Consider the following 21618-nt stretch of genomic DNA (forward strand, 5'->3'; position numbering starts at 1 on the left):
CTAATGACACGTAAAGATATTGATAGCTACTAGAACCAGAACAGTTAGCGCGTGTAATAAACGCATTGAGAAGTGGAGTGTTTTAAATCAGTTCTGCAATCGCCGCAGACATATGCAGCCACCAATTATGATGCCTACACGTGTCAGAACTGTTACCTATTCGTAGTTTCATAATTTTATTAAGTGTGTGCTTGTGTATGTTTCCTTTACCGTGCACCTTCCTCGACTCTCTTTACAATTTTATAACTAAAATGACTTTTTAGAAAGGAGACAACAAAAGAAACACGTTTTTTGAAGGCTAAATGAAGTGTTTTTTATGTGTATGTATGAAAAAGATTATACTAAGTGCCAACTTTTCAAGAGGATAGGAAAATGTATTTGCATCGGAAAAGTAAACTAAATTAAGATAGAAATAGAACTACAGACGATGGTAAAAAATAAGTAATTAGTAGTTAATCTTTTTGGGTCCAAAATGGGCTCATCTTAGGCTCACATTGAGACCATTGTAGGATCACAGTGTAGATTGGTTGGTACATGGATTAGTTTTGTTTCATGGGCTTTAGATTCTCCACCTCTCTCTCTATTATTATTCCAAGATGTTTCTATTTTCATATTGAACACTTGTTTCATAATCTCGATGTAGCTGAGTAAATGAAGCTAGCTAGTTATCTGCATAATTTCTGAAAAGCTTATTGAAATCGGGAGTTCAATAACTGTAATACTAAGCACAATGTCTAGGAAAATGATCAAACATGTTTTGTTCATGATGATTTGGTGGATCTCACCTAGGGTAACCTGCTTCCAGATACGTAAACAGTAGTTGGAAGTGAAAAAAACTTGTATGCATCATCATATAGGCTTAGATTAGATTAACATGACGGTTGGTGAAGTGGTGATAAGAGATTAGGTAGTAGTAGATTGCAAAGAACAATTAGTGGGAATTATGAGCGAAGATTTTTAGAAGAAAAGTACTTCCAAAGTTGAAGTACTACTTGTTTCAAAACTGCTATAGTGTATGTTCATATTTGGTAAAGGCGTAAAGCTGATATGTTGTTATTTGTCTTTTCAGACATGTGGTTTTTGTTTACCTTCACTATAGCTAGCCGGCAAAATGTACTTCTTTCCTACCAATGCTATATGTACACATCTAGCTAGCCTTGGGGTTGAGACACAACATTCTTTTTAAACCTAACCATAAATTACATTTTTATTATGTTAAATTCTACGTTTATAACCTTTTTTGAGAGTCAGATACTACTTTGGATGGTGGACCTTTTTTTTTTGTTTCTAAAAGTTTCATGAAACCGAATACAATTAATTCATGTCAAAGACATATTTAATGGCTGTTATGCATGCACGGTGTTTAATTTAGTGTTACGCATGCATGCAATCTTTTACTAGTTATGGTTATTCACTCAAACTTCTTCTTTGTCAAGTAACGTGGGAATATCGCATATGAATGAGTTTAAACCCAAAAAAAGCTCAGTTTCAGAATAGCCCAATAAAGCCCAATAAAAATGTATCAGCACAATTTATCTTTGAATTGTCAACCTGACTTTTCGGGGGATAGGGTAAGTCTAAAATGTTTAAATCGAAAAATTTAAATCTGATATTTTCTCGTCAGATGTGAGGTATATGACATCCAAATCATTTATTTCTAATGTGTTGGAGCAAGTCCAGAACATATTAACACTTTTATTGGACACATCTTTTCTGTATACTGCTTGTTTCGCCTAAAAGACACGACTAGAGATCCGATAATGATAATGTAACATGTCAATATAAACGGTATATACAAAGGAAAAAAAAAAAAAAAACCAAGTCTTAGGTAAAGCGCAAAATTCTCTTTTGACAGAGCAAACTTCCAAGCAAAATTCTTTTTTTGGCACAATACATTAGAATTTATGATTCGTACGACATGTAAACTTTTCTCAGGAACTGACTTAAAGAAGTTTGACTTTTTACAGATTATGAATATTGGAAGCACAAGTTACATCAATGTGAATACAACTCTAGTTTCATCTATATATGTATATAGTCTGTTTTTTTTAGTACATGCTACTCACTTTCTCATGACACATGTTGTTTTCTATGAACCTTAATCTCAATCAACTGAAAAGATAGAAGAAAAGGATAATCAAAAAAAAACAAAAAAAAGATCATATGTTTATTGTAATTGATATTGCATTCTATTTTAATGTAAATTTAGTAAAAAATGATAAAACAAAAGAAATAAAGAGAGACATGTAGGATACCACACTATGGTGTAGCAATGTGAAAGTTGGAATCTCATTATTGAACAAGAATAAAAAAAGCTTACAACTTGCTAGCTCTTCAAGAAAGTTATTGCCAAGGCCCCATATCCCTACTATTCTCCATTCATGTTTTCATTTTCTAGTTTTCTTATTTTAAATTATTATCCTCTATATAAAAGAACACCATCACATATTTTTTTTTGTTACACAACTTTGGAACTACTCATATATAATATTTTTTTTTTTTTGTTATGAGATGATGGCAAGATCACGCCTAGACCCGCTTTACTCTTCAAAGATAAATTCGGTAAAACCCCATATTCCTCGTGGGATATATCGAACCATATTGCTTCCTAAATGGATTCTTCTTTATCCTGATTATATTTATCCCACTTTAATTAAGATATAGTAGAACCAATCCTAAGTCTGAATGAGAATAATCTTAGACTCGGGATCGCACATTAGATATCTAAAAAGTTGGTTCCATGTTTTATATTCTGCTTTAAAGGAGTAATTTTAAGGAGTTTCAAATATGGAATTTGGCATTTTGCGTAGGAACTCTAGGATGGGCTCTGGATTAAGTAATTTCACTGCTTCGATATATATAGCACTATTCACGTATACGCATGAAAAACGCTATGATTACTACACATTTTTTATTCTACGAAATCTGTTAATTTTAGAAATATCAGATCATTTGTCTTTTGTTCAGTAGATATACTATTATTTATTGAGTTCTCTTCTCTCCTTCTAATGATTTTAAAAAGTTCAGTTTTCAATATCTCATAGCTTTATGAATTTAAGTATTATTTTGAAGTGTTGTGCTCGACAAAATGAAACACAACAAAAGATTGACATGAGGGTTATGTATAACAATGATTCTGATAGTGAAGTGAATATTCATTTTTTATATGTAGTTATACACACACATATATATACGGCTTTATTAGGGACCCAATATTATCTCTTCAATCCCTATCGAACCAGATTCCATGCTTCATTCTATGTGTTATAACTAAAATTTGTGGTCTAAGAATTCTATATCTATTACGAAATAAACACAAACAAGAACGATCTAACTTTCACTTCTTACCAAATGTATGAATTTTTGTGATTATATAAGCGTCACTAACATAGACCTTTACATTTCCCACTATAATATGCATGTTTTGTGTTTTCTCAGAACAACCGTTGTTCTTATACTAAAACGTAAGACATATACACCATCTGTTCTATTTAAAGTAATATTGAGTGTTTTTCTACTCAAATTCAGAAATCACTATACTTTTATTTAGTATACCTCTTTTACATAAAACATCACCAAATAAAATGAATTCAACCGATAAAAAAACAGACTGCAATGTATAATTGGTAAAAAAAACACTTACACATATTTAATTTCATAAAAATTTCAACATATCACTTAAAATGAAAAAAAAAAAAAAAAAAACTCTAAAACATCACTTGAAATGATACAGAGGGAGTATCATCATACAAATTCCATAACCATTCTCACCTATATGAATAATATCAGTTGTTATATTTTTAATATATCCATAATATGAATATTATACTCCCTGTGTCCTTCAAAGATTGATGTTTTATGATTTTTTTTTATTCCACAAAGATTGATGTTTTACCACTTTTAGTTAATTAATATTAAATTTTTATAAACTTCAAGAAGTGATCATTAAAAAAATTTAAAAATTTCAATAGTCATTTGTTTATAAATAAATAATACTTTTTAGTAGGAAAATAATATTGTATTTAAAATTAATAATTATTATTTCTTTTTTTTCCACAAAGATTAACTTTATTAATTTAACAATTGTCTTTACATAGAGCTTCTAAGAGCCAAACTGGTTTTACTACAGAATTAACGTAAAAATTATTGTCAATACAACCATTCTTAGCCAATACATAAGCCACATTATTACATTCTCTCTTGACAAAGTTAAAAGAAATATTGTTCAAACGTGATGCCCACAGGTCAATATCTTTCAATAAATTTCGTAAAGAACCATTTGGCTGTCGTTTATGTACCATGTTAATCAATACTTCACAGTCTCCTTCAAAGATTATTGAATGATAATCTCTGATCCAAGCTTGTTGCAAAGATATAAGGAGACCTTTTGTTTCAGCCTCCAAAGCTGATCCTGTATATATTTTTGATGCACCCCACATCAACGATTCTTCTTGATGATTCCTGAAAATCCATCCACATGTACCCTGTTTCACCTGATCATTATACCCTGCATCAAAATTGCATTTTATAAACGGATAGGTTGATGGCTTCCAAAGTTGTATGTTGTGACCGGCGTTGTGTGCTGACTCCTTAGGTTGTATAGTTTTAATCCATTCTTTCGTTTCCGATTTGGCCATAAGAACAGTTTTGGTTACACTTTCGCGGTAGTTATAATTATTATTTCTTAATTTGTGTGAAATACTTCAAACATCAATCTTTGAGGGACAGAGGGAGTAAGACATTTTATAGTGCTTCTGATTCTTGGTAATCTACTTTTTTTAGATTTTTTACACATATTAAGAAAAAATATTAAATGTTGTTACAAAATGTGTTATTTTTTTTATTTACAATTGTTTTTAACTCTAAACCAATAATATTCACTCATTTATCTTAAAGATTAAAATTCATCATAAATAACTACAATAACAAATGCATAATTTTTTTATGTATAATTCTAAAATATATTTTGTTCTTTCTAAAAATTTGGAGTAGTAAAGAACAGAATAAATATATGACAATGATAAAAACGTAAAAATTAATATTATAAATGAAACTGGAGTTAGGCAATTATTGTGGTGTGTAGCCTTTTTGAGTCTTGACCTATTTATTAAAGGGCCAATGCTAGCCTTGTCTTTCACCCAAATTTCTGTATCATTGAATACAATGCTGTCCCTACGAAACTAGTATGATTGTTTTTAAGAAAAATTATAAATTTTCGCAAGCATATACTCAACTATTAAAATATGAAAGTTCATACGTTTTCATGACTCTATTTTTAACAGCTTATGTGTATCAATAATTCAACATCATACACTATGCACGCACTGTTTTCGTAGCCGCGCGCTACCAAGGAAGCGATATGAAACTGTAGTAAGCAATCACAAGTAACAAGAACTATAATTTTATATATTCCGATCCAGGAATCTTGTACCGAGTAATTTGGTGCGATAACTCGACCTCCATAGTGCCCTAGTAAGTGCCAAACTTAATTTACGGGAAGTGTTTAATTTGAGGAATAGTTTTATTGTCGTCGTTCCAAGTAAAATATTGAAAGAAAAAAAAAACTTTACGAAAATATCATTTACTCACAACTTTCAAATAGGATACTATTTTATCTTATCCTATTTTATCTTATAGGGTTAGATATACGAGCGGTCCTAACACTGTTTCAAAAAGGTTTTTTTTTTTTTTTTACATCTTCAAAGAACTATTATTTACAGTCACTTTCAAATCATGAATAACCTAGGCAATTTCTTTTTCTTTAACTTTCATACATTACCCCGATGCAGGTAGGCCTCGTGCAATTGATTGGGTTGCATTAAAATGGAAGTCAATAATCAAAAGCCATGCTTTGCCCACCCTTTGACCGCACAATTATACAAATGTGATCATATCTCTTTGTTTCTTTTTGCTTTTGAACCAAAGCCTCATTACCATATATATAGCCGCCAAAATAATTACCACTGGTTCTTCATATATATAGCCCTTCCACTTTGTAACAACATATAAGTTCATAGAAATATCATATACATATAGGTGTAGGACAAAGTCACAGAGTATTGCCTTTTCAATGTTACACACCTAGAAATTTATTCACGCGTCACACATCTTCAATATAAATCCATTGGAAATTTCGTTAGAATTGCTTTGGTTTTCTTGTAGTGATATATAATATAGCGCTCAAAACTATTGCTATAATTTCATTAGATGATCACTGCTTTTGTGTATATATTTGTTCATAAGAACTTTAAAACAATACCATTGTTATTACATAAATTGGACTATATATTTTTGAAATGATTCTTTTCAAGAATAGAATTTTAAACTATACAATATATGAATTTGATTAACAACATATGATGGTAAGAAATGAACGACAATAATTTGAAACAACTGACAAAATAAAGCAAGATATAAGGAAAACATAAGAATATATATGCAAAAATAACTAGGAAATCTATTGAACTTACTGTTATAATATCAAAGCTGTACCGTACCCAAAACAAAAAAAAAAAAATTGGAAGATCTCTCGCGACCTACAATATCCAACCACTCTTGTTGGGTTTATATTTATCAGAAAAAAAAAAAAAACTAATATAAATAATTGTGGTTCGCGGATAGACCTACCAGTATATTAAATCTTAAATGCAGTATCTAATAAATCTGGAGAGGTAGCCACTTGCTCGTACACCCTCAAAGCTCCTCCATCTCTATGATTGGGGTTTTCTTTCACAACATTATATCAGCATGGTTCATGTGACATTGAGGTGTCTCATACTCATTGGTCACCTGATTATAGCAAATTTGGAGTGTTCCTGTAATGTTTTAATAGTCCACTGGCTCTTTGGTCGGGTTATGGGCTGCTTTCCTTCAAATATTGCATGTTTTTAGTAAACGCACGTATTATGATGTTAGGCACACTTTTGTGAAAAGTCTTTTTTTTTTTTTTTTTTTTCTCACAAGCTTTTTAAAAACTTATCTTCATCATAACTAATGCAAGATTAAAAAAAAAAAGGGGGTTCATCAATGCAAAGCTTATTGTTTTCTCTTATTTTCTATTGTCATGGTACTGTGATGTCACAGTGAGCACTCTATGTTCTTTTGTCCTCTTTAAAACTGCGTAGGCCTTACGTCACGCGCCACTTCCCTCTCCTAACACGGCAACTTCACAAAGAAAAAAAAAACACAACAATATTCCACGCGCATGTGTCGGGGTCGAACGTAAGCCTTCGGATCAAAAAAAACAAAAACCAAACCAACGGTGCGTGAAGAGTAAAAGGTTAGAAGCGTAAATCGAAAATAAGGTAGGACCAAGTGATCTTGGAACCATTGGTTAAGAAAAAATGCGGGACAAAGGTCGAATGGTACTACGAATTGACACGTAGAAAAACCAAACCGACAAAGACAAAAAGTCGGAGATACACGCATATCTCTGGCATTTTAAAAAAGGACCAAACCCGATCGCCTAATCAATGTTTGTTTTATTAAAACTATTATCGTGACTAATTTATTTATTATTATGTTTTTTTCTGAAGATGGAGAAAAAAAAAAATACTAGAAGGAAGGATTATATAATTGGAGTTTCTAGGAGGAGTAAATGGGAGAAAAATAAATGTATAAAGGTGAGAAAGAGAGTCGTGGAAAATTGTAACAATTATAGGATTGGCTGCTTTCTTGACTTAAGAGGGGGACACATGGGGTCCTGCTATTTGTGGAACTACACGGCCCCTATAAAAGAGGATTTTTTTTCTTCTTCTTCTCTGTGTGTGTGTGTGTGTGTGATTGGGATGTGGGGTTCACAGCTCGAAGACGAATCTTCTTCGTTTTATAAAAAAATAAAAATTGAAGAAAGTGTTTTGGAAATATTAGGGAGGAGAAAGAGCCAACACGAGTGGGGTCTAATGTAACACTGTACACGCGTCAACTCCACAGTTTCTATCTTTCTTCTCTCTTTGTTTTTGAAGTTTCATTAGGAGAGGAGAGGGGGATAAGTTTTCGTACGTAGGAACAAAAAAGAGTAAAATAAATTATTCGTTTCAAACTTAATTCGATAAGAATGAAACAAAAAAAAAAATGTGTGATCGAGGTTTTTGGGGGTTGTAAAACTTGTTAGGTTTTTTATTTGATACTTTTGTGTAGTGAAAGTTTTGAATATTCTTTGACAAAATTGAATTGAGTCGCCAAAAGTCTTGTTTGATTGTTATACTATTTCTAGAATTGTTCTTTATTTTCTTATCCCTTTTATAAATTTTTACTTACAGTCTGTCGATTTTCTTATAAATTTTGTATGATTTGCTGATATTTTGCTTATATTTTGTTATTTATGTTAATTTTGTTTGTTTTCTCTAATTAAGTTCAGTTTTATTTTTTGCAATAATTGTATGCATTAATAGTGTTTTAGTGGAAGAAAATTTTATTATGAAATTGCGCTCTCAAGTTTTTTTATGCATTATTTTTTTTCATTATTCACTTTAACTAATTACAATGAGTGTTGAAAATTCAAATATATAATTTATTCAGCATTAGATCAATTCGATAGAAAGGGGCTTATTTGTTTCGATGCACATAAATTGATATCCAAAAAATCAAATTAAACAAAAAGTAAAAAAAGAATTAAAAGTTACTTCTTATGAAATAGTCTAAATGTTTTCTGTATACTCATCAAGTAATTAATAATATTATATTGGCAAACGTTTATCTACATCTATTATCTTTATTAAATTTACATCTTAATATTGTTAATTTATCATTAACATTTTTATTATAGTTTTAATTTAAATATTAATATAAAGGAAATAAACAGCAAACAAAGATTGCAATTATTGTTTATTTAGGTATCACTAAAAGGTCATTTACTTGATTGATATAACACCTTATCTATTTAACAACTCCCATCAACCCAAAATCTTAAAGTGTCAATTAGGTTAAACTGACTCGTCTAATTAAAAATCAAAATCAAATCAACTTTTTCGCCACTTAATTGGGTATACTAATTTTTTTTTTTTTTGAAATTTATCAGATTAAATTGTGGCTTAGCATAAACCATACGATAGCATCCTTTTTTTTTTTTTGACAACAGTATCATCCTTTGCTATTTTACTTATTTTAAATACCCCATGGATCTTCCAATTAATAGCTGAACTAATAATATTTTGATAGTTTTTCTCATATTTGAAAAAGTTACTTTTATTATTACTTACATCGTACGTTCACATATCTGGATGTGACTACAGGTTTGCGGTCCTTTGAGAGACAACTCTATTCTATATAGTATAGTGACAAGTACATAAACTGAATAATTTATTGGAGATGATCAATGATTAAACCAATGACTAATTACTGTCTCACAATCAGACTAAGAATACCAAATCATCATCAAACACAAGAACAAAAAAACTGACACGCAGACCATTGTATTCACGAAGTAGATAATATAAATTGGTGATTTATTTAAATACATGTCACACATCCTTCATGCATGACATCTCTTGCGAGACAAAGGTTTTGAAGTTAGATTTTGATATATTTATTTTAGATATTGAGTTAGAAATATGATTAGACATTGGACGACGATATTCCCTACTTTAGCAATAAACAAATTCCGAAGCGAGGATGGTATATATATATATATGTTGGTACTAATATAAAATATGTATTGTTACTATATTTACTAAGTCCAAAAGTATACAAACCAAGTTATTAATTAGTTAAATCTTTTTTTTTTTAATTTTTTTTTTGAGTCAAAGTAGTTTAAACTTGTTTAGATTTGATTATTTTAAATCAAAACTTGACCAGTTAAAAACTGAACATTTTATTTGGTTTTAGCTTGAACATTATTTTGGCTTGCTATTCTTTTGTTAATCATCGCCTCATCAAACAATACATTTGATGTGGTAAGTTTTATTCGTAATGTGAAATAAAGAAAGAAACAGCAGTAAACCACAACTTAGTTAAATCTACCAACAATTTAAGTTGGACATTTACCTCTAATTAATGTCATTTAGCCTTAGATTTTCTCTTTGGATTTTGATTTCGTTTATGAGAATTTTGCTTCATAGTCAGGAAACTATGGAAGAATAGTCTGAATTACGTGACAAATGGTTTTCTTCTAGATTAATTTTCGGAATTCTGTGGACATAGTAACTCACACTTTAGAAGAATTCAAATTTTGGTTAGGAACCAACTTCTGAAATGGTTCAGAACTAGATTGTGACTTGTACCTGTTTTTAGTGTTGCGTCTTCACCTTCAAACCGATCGTAATTAATCCGGGTTTTAGTTGTTGACAACAAAAAAAAGTTAATAAAATATAACTGGTCATATATATAGAATCACTTAATTATAGTTAAGTTGCTAAGGTATATATGAATGAATATGATAGTGTGTTGGTAGAGTCAAAATGCATATGAAGCGTAGTGATTGACATATAACAATCCTTGTCATTCAAAAGGTTGTACAGCTTTAATCTGGGGAATAAGAATTTTCTTTCACCGAGGATGAGCTTTCACTTGCAGTACAATGTTTCTGATTTCGCCTGAAAAATTGTACGTAAAAGCTAAAACCAAAGAAAGAAAAAAGATTTTGTAGTTAATTCTTATAGTTAACTTGCTCAGGTGATATATGAATGATATATGAATGAATATGACAGTGCGTTAGTAGAGTCAAATGCCATGTTAAGCGTAAGTCTTTAATTAGTGATTGACATAAAACCATTTTTTCATTTAAAACAGATAGATAATTTTATTTATTGTATCGCCTCGTCTTATTAATATTATATACTCTCTCCGTTCTAATTATTTAACTGTCGTTTAAGGTTTTTGCACACAAATTAAAGAAACTATTAAATTTTATGTTTTGCCCTTCATTAATATATTTTATAATTTTTTCATTGGTTGAAACTTTAAAACAGCAGGGATAAGATTGGAATATTCATCAAACATCTGCATTGAAAATCTAAAACGACAACTAATATGAAACAATTTTTTTTTTTTTTTGGGCAAATATGAAACAAAAATTAAATCCTAGAACGACAACTAAATTAGAACGGAGGGAGTAGTATATATTTTTGGTAAAGAAATATGTGTAAAATTTTGAAATTTGTTGCATCAGTTTAATCGGAAAATTCTATTTGAATATATTTCGATATTTGACGCAATTCGTTAGCATGTGCTTCTGTGACATATTATATTTAGCTGATTAGTGGCTGAGAGACGCATCGTTATTGTTTCACAATTTATCGCAAATTTGGATTAAGAAAAAGACTTCTTAGTTAGTGACCAATGGCCAGTAGTTAATTGTCACAATTTCTGAGTCCGTGACAAAGAAATAATTATGGCACTATAGTGGCAAAAGTAACAACAAGACATCACTATATTCCCTCATAAAGTTTTTGCAAATACCGACAGATAAACAGTGAAAAACAAGCGAAAAATTGCAATAAGAAATAGAATTAATAAGTTAGAAGAAAATGTTAAAGATTGAAATCAAGTTGATGAAAATGATGCAATTTATTACTATCCACTAATGTAAAATTTTCGATAAATTCTTATGTTATTGTTGATTGAAAAATTAATGTGCTATTTTATCAAAGAAATGTGTATTTATATATATTGGTATTAATATAATTTGGATATACCAAAATATAATCTGTTAAGTGATAATATAGTACTTATTAAGATAATTGATACAATATATTTATAATATGATGGAAAATAAACATATTACATAAATTATATACTCCCTTTGTTCCACTATTTAAAGTTTAAGAATTCTATAAATTCTCTTTCTTTTGTTGTCTGATGAAGGTTGAAAAATATTATATAATTAATAAGAGAAAATAATGAAAATATTAAGAATCATAAAATGATGCAAAAAGAAAAAAACCTTCAAGAGGCAACTACGAACTCTTGTGTTTCAAACATTCAGGTTCTGGGTGTTTTAAACCTTCAAGAGGTTTTTAAAACATTCATGTTTAATTATTTTTACTGATTGTGATGTAACAAGGTTTATGACTTTCTGCTCAAATGACATGTTAATTTTCCTGGCTTTAAAAAGTTTAATCTTTATCATTCACCAAAAAATTAAGAATACCTTCCTGAACAGTCTGACGAAGGTTGATTTATTTTAGGCTTTCTATGTACGTTATATTGATTACTGATAATAAATTATAACTTTTTAATTGATGGAGAATAAATGAAATAAATTTAATTATTATTGAAAACTATTTTTTTGTATAGCCTTTTTACTCAATCTTTTTTTTTGTATTGAGGTATAGTCGAACTCTTGTGCATAAAAAACCTTCATGAGGTGGCAATTTCACTTGGCGATCGTGGATCATTAGGGTATTTACATCTCTAACTCGTAACTAATTAAATGATGATGCAAAAAAAAAGAAAAAGAAAAAAAAACTCAGAGAGTAAAAGCATTTACCATTATTATATATAGCTTGCATGCTTATTTTCATCCAAGCTGCATGGCTTTAGCCCATGACAACAAGTAAACAAAACTAATTAAGAAATTGGTGAGATATGTATGATTTTACATAATAACAGAAGTTGAATTGAATAGAGATGGGTGAAGTAACACACTTCATTTAGAAATTATACTTATATGCAGTGACGATCTAATTTATATTATTTATGTGAAACGTTAAAATAGTAGGGACAGAATTTAAGTATAAATCTATGAAAACAAATGCATGTACAAAAGTGACAGCTACTTTTCCACCCATTTTGCTTTTACTTTGGTTTCATTCAGACAAAAACATATATTTTTAGGAAAAATGTCAAAAAAATCCCCATCTTTCAAATTTGGGACGTTTTAATCACCAACTTTCAAGATGTCATTTTAATCACAAATTTTCCGTTGACTTGGCCATAAAATAGCAAAGTTTTGTTGACCTCGCCGTTTTAGGCACATCGTTTATTCTCTGTTCAAGATCTCAAAAAAGAGTAAATTGCATGTTATTTGCTACCGATTAGCATAAATAACCACGTTTTTAACGCCAAAAACAACATCGTTTACCAAATTAAAGACACTAAATCCCTAAATCGATTCCAATTTCACAAATACATAACCCTAGAAAGAAAACGCCAAATTCTCTCTACACCATCGATGGCACACCACATTCACCGATGCAAATAGATGTGTCAAAGCTTAAGCTTAAACTCATCGGAATAGAGAGATTGCAAAAGAGATTTGGGTATCATAGAGAGAATTTGGAGTTTTCTTTCTAGGATTAGGGATTTAATAAACGTCGTGCCTAAAATGGCGAGGTCAACAAAACTTTGCTATTTTATGATCAAGTCAACAAAAAGTTTGTAATTAAAATGGCATCTTGAAAGTTGGTGATTAAATCGTCTCAAATTTGAAAGTTGAGGATTTTTATAATATTTTCCCTATATTTTTATTACATTATAATTTGACATATAGAAAATAATAAATCTAGGAAGTAGCATAACTGAAAAAGATTAGCCAGTTTTATGATTGATTTGGGGAGTCATTCAAGTTCATGCAATATATTTTTGAGAAGAAAACATGAAAGTAACGTCCAAACTCGTTTATATCGATAGTTGTTCTAATATATATATATAATAAAAAGACATTGTAAACTGATGAATTGTTGAAACTGTGAAAACTCAGAAAATACATATTCAGAAGTTTTGGTTAAGCCATTTGTTTGATTTCTTTCTCTAAATTAATCATCTTCGTTAATTTTGAACAAAAAGAAAAAATAACAAAACTTGATGGGCGATATTGACAAATAAAATTTGTAGTAGACACAGTGACATAAAGAAAAGAAAAAAAAGATAGTCGAAGGCATATAACATGCCAAACGATCGGGGTGAAAAGGCAACAACACGTCCAAATTGGTTTATATTGGAGTATATATAACTAATGCGTGACTGGACATGTTTTAGGAGAACTTAAACACGCCCAATGAACTTTTAATGATAAAGATTAAATTTTCCTGGCTTTAAAAAGTTAGAACACGGTGAATAATGGTTTAATGATGATTGTTATATAGAACCAAGCCACAGTACGTACAATTAGCCTTGGGCATTTACCCGGACCCGAATCCTAAACCCGAACCCGATCCGAAGTAGATGGTTCGGTTCGGTTCGGGTTCGGATATTGTATAAATTCCGACAGGTCGGACCAATTTATAGAGTTGCATATGAAATAGTGGTCTCATAAAGCCTATGAGTCCTTGATGGATGTCTCCCCAAAACCTAGGTTATGAGGAGAGCAATCCATGAACACTTATATATTACCACTCTCTCCCCTATCTCTACTGATGTGGGATCTTATCAATACCCCGTCCATCGAGTAGCGACGTCTCGGTGCTAGCGGCTTCGGGTCATACAGGCGGCCTTCACATCAGCCCATACCCGCACCATCGTCCATACTAGCCATACCGAGCCGGCAGGTCGGACCAATTGATAGAGTTGCATATGAGATAGTGGTCTCATAAGGCCCATGGGCCCTTGATGTCTCCCCAAAACCTAGGTTATGAAGAGAGGAACCCATGAACACTTATATACTATACCATTATCTCCCATATCCTACCGATGTGGGATCTTATACCCGAACCCAAATGCCCATCCGAACTGACCCGAATTAAATGTAAAAATATACATTCTAGGGGATTTGAACCAATATTTTAGGATGCATTTGTAACCATTTTGCCATCTTAGTTTCTCTATCTTAAGATGAAACGTTAAATATTTATATATATATATACAAGTTTTCTAAAATTTATATAAAAATAAAAATTAGTTTGTTTTTTTTGGTTTATGGTTTGATTGAGTTCGGGTCAACCCAAATTACCCAAACCCGAACGGGTAATATCTGAACCTGACCCGAATGTGTTAAAAACCCAAACGGATTCTATCTGTCTAAACCTGAAAACCCAAAAATCCGATCGAGTTTGGAAACCCGAATGCCCAGAGCTACGTACAATTACATACTAAAACTACCATCTTTCTAATTATATTTTTGAAAATTACATACTTAAGCCAAAATACCCTTTAGAAAATACAGAGACATACGTGGTAACTAGTAACTGGTAACTGGTAAACCAAAAGAATATAGAGGACATATATATATGTGTGTGTGAAATAAAGAATCAAAGTAACTATATATAAATATGTATATAGTGGGAGCCACTCTTTTCCATCATGCTTCATTATCATTATCGTTATCATCTTCTTTCTTCCTCTCTTTCTCAATAATTTAGATTTTTGTGTAATTAAATATTTTAGGTTTTCTGCAGAAGGAGACGTTTCCTCGTTTTTGTGCTGTTTGGATCTTCTGACACACTTCACTTTTCCGTATAAATTTTAGTTTTCTCTAATCCCATTATGTACATTTAGAATATTATATTCTTGACCTATTTTGTGTTTCGAGAAATAAAAAACCTGTGTTTTTTTGTTCTTACAGATGACTTTGTAAAACAAATCTTCTCAATTTCTAGAATATCAAAGTGTTGTTGCGTTTTAAGTTTTCAAGTGTACAGGATACAATATTGGTGAATATATATAAGTGTATTAATTAGTTAATTTACTAAGGAAAATTATGATATGAACTTGGTAACGTAAACAATACGAATTTTTATACCTCATAAAAATCACAAACAATACAAAGTTCTTTGCCATTTTTAGTGTACAGTCTGAACTTAAATAGATGATAAAAGTCTGCAAGAATAGTAATCTCAAGAATACTTTTTGTTCAGGATTGTAGTTATATCAATAAAGAAAGATTTGGATTGAGATGCGTGTGGGATTTCTTTTTATTATAAAAATATAAAATATAATTTTTAATAAGAAAATGATATGATTCTAAATTGGACACGACATACATATCACTATGTCTTGATGTGATAACATTTACTTCCTTTATAAAATTATATATAGTGTATAAATAACTAAATAATAGAGGAGTGTTTGGTTGTTAAGATATGTGGGTTCATTACCTGGTCAATACATAAAAAGGCCAAAGTCATATCATACAAGTTCCTCTGTTTTTCGACCCTCAAGCTAAGTACACCAATTATATATTCTTATCATATAGCATATAAATATTATTGTGTAATATAGATATATATGAATACGAAATAATAAAAAATTGAACTTTAATATAATATATTTTGTACTGAATGCCGAAATATACAGTTATACGTACACAAATATTTGAAATCCTTTAACTTAATTTTATCTCTTCTATCTTAGTATGATGTACGTACGTAGTACCTTACTTATCAGTTATCACCACGCTATAATAGTTATGAATCTTGATTGTTATTCCCAAGTAGACTAGGATAGGTTTTTAACATCTAGTATAAGGGTTTTCAGAATATGTTATGAAGAATGCATTCTGAAGATTATTCATACTCCAATATTGTAAATATAATCTCTAAAAGTGTAAAGAAAATTAAAACTTCATAAAGCTAAATTTAATTTCTCAATTTTGAAAATAAAATTCCATTCCAACATGGTTGGAGTGTCCATTTAGTATATTAAATAAAAACATAAATAACATTAGCTGGTGGTGGTGAACGTTAACAAACACAAAAATCCATGTCCTAAACATTTGTATAATTTAGCAAGAATCATTTTCTACAAATTTTGGGACAAATAAAAATCCATTTTGGTTATAAGATATACCGACCACAACACAAAAATTAATTAAAATAAAGAATAGAAAGAAAGTGAGGAAAAAAATGGTGGCGTACTAAGACTGTGGGGAGATTAATGAGTGAAGGAAAAGATGGGTATCTTTTATCTCTCCTTTCTTTATCCTCTCTCTCTCTCTCTCAATATCATCTTTTTATATATATAAAACTTATTTCTCAGCTTTTTTAATGTATTTTATATTTCCCCTTTGAGCAAGAAAAGAGTTGCAGAGATCTTTGAGTCTGACACAGAGAGACCAAACTCACATAGCAATCACACACATCTCCACAAACACAGGTATGTATATATCTATAAGTGTATATTCGTGTGTGTGTCTGTCTCTCTCCCTAGTCTTCCTCTTTCTCTTTGATAAGAAATTCTCTAATGTAACTTTCCTTTTGCAGCTTGAGATGATCATGAAACACGTGCATCCTCAGATCCCTATCAATCCAGGTTCTTCATCTTTCTTTCTAATTTTATAATATTCATTTCTTTCTTTTCTTTTTTTCTTTCAATCTCCTCTCTATATATTAATTCTATATATGTATAACTCCTATTATTTTATTATTTTATTTTCAATCATGATTATGTACTCTTAATTTCCATACCCTTCGTCGATGATCTCTCTTTCTCATAATCCATATTTCGTCGGTCTTCTCTTCTTCTTCTTGATGTGATCACAATTCTTTCTTTCTTTCCTTCAAACTCTGTATATAGATAGATATATATATATACAGTCTCTATATGAACTTATAGTGTTTTTGTTTTTCCTCCTTTTTTTGAAGTCTTTCTATTTTTGTTTCTTGATCAATCAGCTTGGTGAAAGAAGAAGATCAAGAATTGTCAGAGAATCAAGAAAACGTCACCGTTTCATTCGTGAGTAAAAACAGTATTCTCTACTAATTCTTTATATAGATGGCTGCTTACTTCCACGGGAACCCACCGGAGATCTCAGCCGGATCCGACGGTGGTCTACAAACGTTGATCCTCATGAATCCAACTACTTACGTTCAATACACCCAACAAGACGACGACTCGAACAACAACAACAATAATAACAACAACAGCAACAACAACAACAACAACACAAACACAAACAACAACAGTTTCGTTTTCCTCGATTCCCACGCGCCGCAGCCTAACGCGAGCCAGCAGTTCGTCGGAATCCCACTCTCTGGCCACGAAGCTGCTTCCATTACAGCCGCCGACAACATCTCCGTACTTCACGGTTACCCTCCGCGCGTGCAGTACAGTCTTTACGGTAGCCACCAAGTGGATCCCACTCACCAGCAACCCGCGTGTGAGACGCCACGCGCGCAGCAAGGCCTCTCTTTGACCCTCTCGTCTCAACAGCAGCAGCAACAGCAACATCATCAACAACACCAGCCTATCCACGTCGGGTTCGGGTCAGGACCCGGAGATGATATCAGGGTCGGGTCTGGCTCTGCAGGATCGGGGGTAACAAACGGAATAGCGAATCTTGTAAGCTCCAAGTACTTGAAGGCAGCGCAAGAGCTTCTTGACGAAGTAGTCAACGCTGATTCTGATGACATCAACGCTAAGTCCCAACTATTCTCTTCCAAAAAGGGGAGTAGTGGAAACGATAAGGCTGTCGGAGAATCCTCTACTGGCGCTGGAGGAGAAGGTTCCGGTGGCGGAGGAGAAGCTGCCGGGAAACGTACGGTGGAGCTAGGCACGGCGGAGAGACAAGAAATACAGATGAAGAAAGCAAAGCTTAGTAACATGCTTCATGAGGTAACAACAACACATACGTATTATATACAATCAACCTATACTGAGTGCTCTCTTATATAACACATGAAGTGGACTTAAAGCTATATATCCCTAAGATTAATTTTTCAGTCATTTTCACAATTCATATTATACTATTTTCTTTTCTTCTTTTTTGTTTCTGATTTCTAAAATTGACAATCTTACAGAGATTGATGAAATCTTTTTTTTTTGTCCCTCTAATACTCACAACTTTTATAGATTATATACTTATGTAGACCGTACACTTACGTTCATAAGCCTCACGTTACGTTGTTGGTTGAAAAATGAAAAGGTGGAGCAGAGATATAGACAGTACCACCAACAGATGCAGATGGTGATCTCGTCGTTTGAGCAAGCAGCAGGGATAGGGTCAGCGAAGTCATACACGTCGCTTGCACTGAAGACCATATCAAGACAGTTCCGGTGCTTGAAAGAGGCGATCGCTGGTCAGATAAAAGCCGCCAACAAGAGTCTTGGAGAGGAAGATTCGGTGTCTGGTGTTGGAAGGTTTGAAGGGTCGAGGCTCAAGTTCGTGGACCATCACTTGAGACAGCAAAGAGCTCTTCAGCAGCTAGGAATGATTCAACATCCTACCAATAATGCTTGGAGACCTCAGCGTGGTCTCCCGGAACGAGCTGTCTCAGTCCTTCGTGCTTGGCTCTTCGAACACTTTCTTCACCCGTAAGTAACCCTCTATATATAGACATCCAGTACTTTTCATCACATGAACACAAACTAAATCTTTTTTCTTTGTTTTGATTAGATACCCTAAGGATTCGGACAAGCACATGCTTGCCAAGCAAACAGGACTCACTCGGAGCCAGGTACGTTTCAACCAATTTTTTTTTGTGTTATTGGGTTAATGTAGGAAACGAACTTACTTATAAGTGGATTTTTTTTTTTTTTTTTTCTAGGTATCTAACTGGTTTATAAACGCGAGAGTTCGGTTATGGAAACCGATGGTGGAAGAAATGTATATGGAAGAAATGAAGGAGCAGGGAAAGAACGTGGGATCCATGGAGAAGAATCCTTTGGATCAAAGCAACGAAGATTCTGCTTCTAAGTCAACAAGTAACCAAGAGAAAAGCCCCATGGCCGACACTTACCATATGAATCCCAATCACAACGGTGACCTAGAAGGCGTCACTGGAATGCAAGGAAGCCCAAAGAGACTAAGAACCAGCGAGGAGACGATGATGCAGCCCATAAATGCGGATTTCAGTTCCAACGAGAAGCTCACGATGAAAATTCTAGAAGAACGGCAAGGGATAAGATCAGACGGTGGCTACCCTTTCATGGGGAATTTCGGGCAATACCAAATGGATGAGATGTCAAGATTTGATGTAGTCTCAGACCAGGAGCTCATGGCGCAAAGGTACTCAGGAAACAACAATGGCGTGTCTCTCACGTTAGGGTTACCTCATTGTGATAGCTTGTCGTCCACGCACCATCAGGGTTTCATGCAGACCCACCATGGGATTCCTATAGGGAGAAGAGTGAAAATAGGAGAAACAGAGGAATATGGAGCCGCCGCCATAAACGGTGGCGGATCAGCTACAACTGCACATTCATCAGCCGCAGCAGCCGCTGCTTACAATGGGATGAACATACAGAACCAGAAGAGATATGTTGCTCAGTTATTGCCCGACTTCGTTGCGTAAACCCTCCTATCTCTAAACGGAGAAACCGAAACAGGTTACTATACGTTTCTAGTTTTTAATTAGTATATAGTTTTTCTTATACCATTGAACCAAAACAAAGAACAAAATTTAATTTTAGTCTTTGGTTATATATGGCCGACGGTTGTATATCGATTTTGTAATTTTTTTTTTCGTTTTATTGGGGGATGGATAGGGTCATATATGTATATGAATTAGTTACGTGTAATAGCTTGCTTTAATTTGGGTGTATACCAAAATATATTTTACTTTTATTTCTATGTAATAATAAGATAGTGAACTGATCTATCAAATATTTTATGATGATTACACATTAGATCTAAGCTATATAGATTCCGAATACGTATGCAGATCAAGCTAAGTGGCAGAAAACTTGGAAATATATAACGACCTATATACTCAAATAAATTTCTAATACAAATTAAAAAGATTTTTTTCAAAAGTATGAAATTCAAATGCTTATTTTTTGTTGGAATAATTCAGTTATACGTACATAGATACCAGCATGCATGTAGAAAGCTCAAGAATAGCTAGAGATATCTACTTCATTTTCATCTTTCCCAATTCAACGACTAAAAGAACTCCCAAACTTCTGAAATAAGATTTTAAGAACTGTTGAATATAATTCAGATTATAAATGTTGCATATAGTAAAAGAAAGTGTTCATAAAGCTTGTTAAATTGTATTTTCAATAAAACGAAGACATTCAAATTATTTCGAGGATTTTATCAATTCAAAGACGAGCTTCCACCACGATCCTAAAACATAATTCAGATTCAAAATGGATTTTTTCTTGCATTTTAGTATTTCACAGTTAGACACACAACGAACTAAAATCCTAAACATATCATATAATAGTCATATAGAGAGGACTTGGTTAGAAATATATTATAGATGTACATAGGAATTTTATGAATGTTTCTTTAAATGCCAATGTGAATTTCATTCATATTACAGTAGAACCTCTATAAATTAATACTTTTTAAATTAATACTTGCTATAAATTAATAATTTTTTCCGGTCCCGAGTTGGGCCAGTATAAAAAATGACATATTTCGATAAATTAATAAGATAATATTTTTTTTTTAGAAATCCTATATAAAAATATGGTCTCATCAATATCATAAATTAATAATCAAATAATATATATATATATATATATATATATATATCTAAGAAAATCTAGTGAAATATGATTCTATTGTTGTTTGTATATTCTTGAATTTGCATTTTTATCGGAACTCATCTCTAATGTTTTTCATTGTAGCCTTTTCAAATTGCATCCAAAAATTGTGGAGAGTCTTAAATGCAATAATTAATTTTTTACATGTAATTGGTTCTAAAATTACCGTAATATCTTCTTTGACTTAATCATTACCATAAATGATACTAGTAGCAATTTCTTCTAAACTCTAAATTTCTAACATTTATCATTTTTACCGAAATTCTAAACTTAGCAATTACGATAACCAAGATTATAAATTAATAAATTCTT

The 21618-nt window shown here is 31.8% G+C and overlaps 1 protein-coding gene across 1 annotated transcript; it reads left to right on the forward strand.

The window, feature by feature from the left end:
- Nucleotides 1-15935: 15935 nt before the first annotated feature.
- On the forward strand, nucleotides 15936-20416 carry LOC104785937 (BEL1-like homeodomain protein 1). Its single transcript, XM_010511230.3, has 6 exons — nucleotides 15936-16968; nucleotides 17076-17124; nucleotides 17487-18426; nucleotides 18737-19125; nucleotides 19208-19268; nucleotides 19359-20416. Exons 3-6 carry the CDS (start codon nucleotides 17587-17589, stop codon nucleotides 20103-20105), a joined length of 2037 nt encoding a protein of 678 aa, XP_010509532.2. The 5' UTR covers nucleotides 15936-16968; nucleotides 17076-17124; nucleotides 17487-17586; the 3' UTR covers nucleotides 20106-20416.
- The last annotated feature ends 1202 nt before the right edge of the window (nucleotides 20417-21618 follow it).

Source organism: Camelina sativa, chromosome 5, assembly GCF_030686135.1.
Source record: "Camelina sativa cultivar CO46 ecotype springtype chromosome 5, ASM3068613v1".
Taxonomy (NCBI): Eukaryota; Viridiplantae; Streptophyta; class Magnoliopsida; order Brassicales; family Brassicaceae; genus Camelina; species Camelina sativa.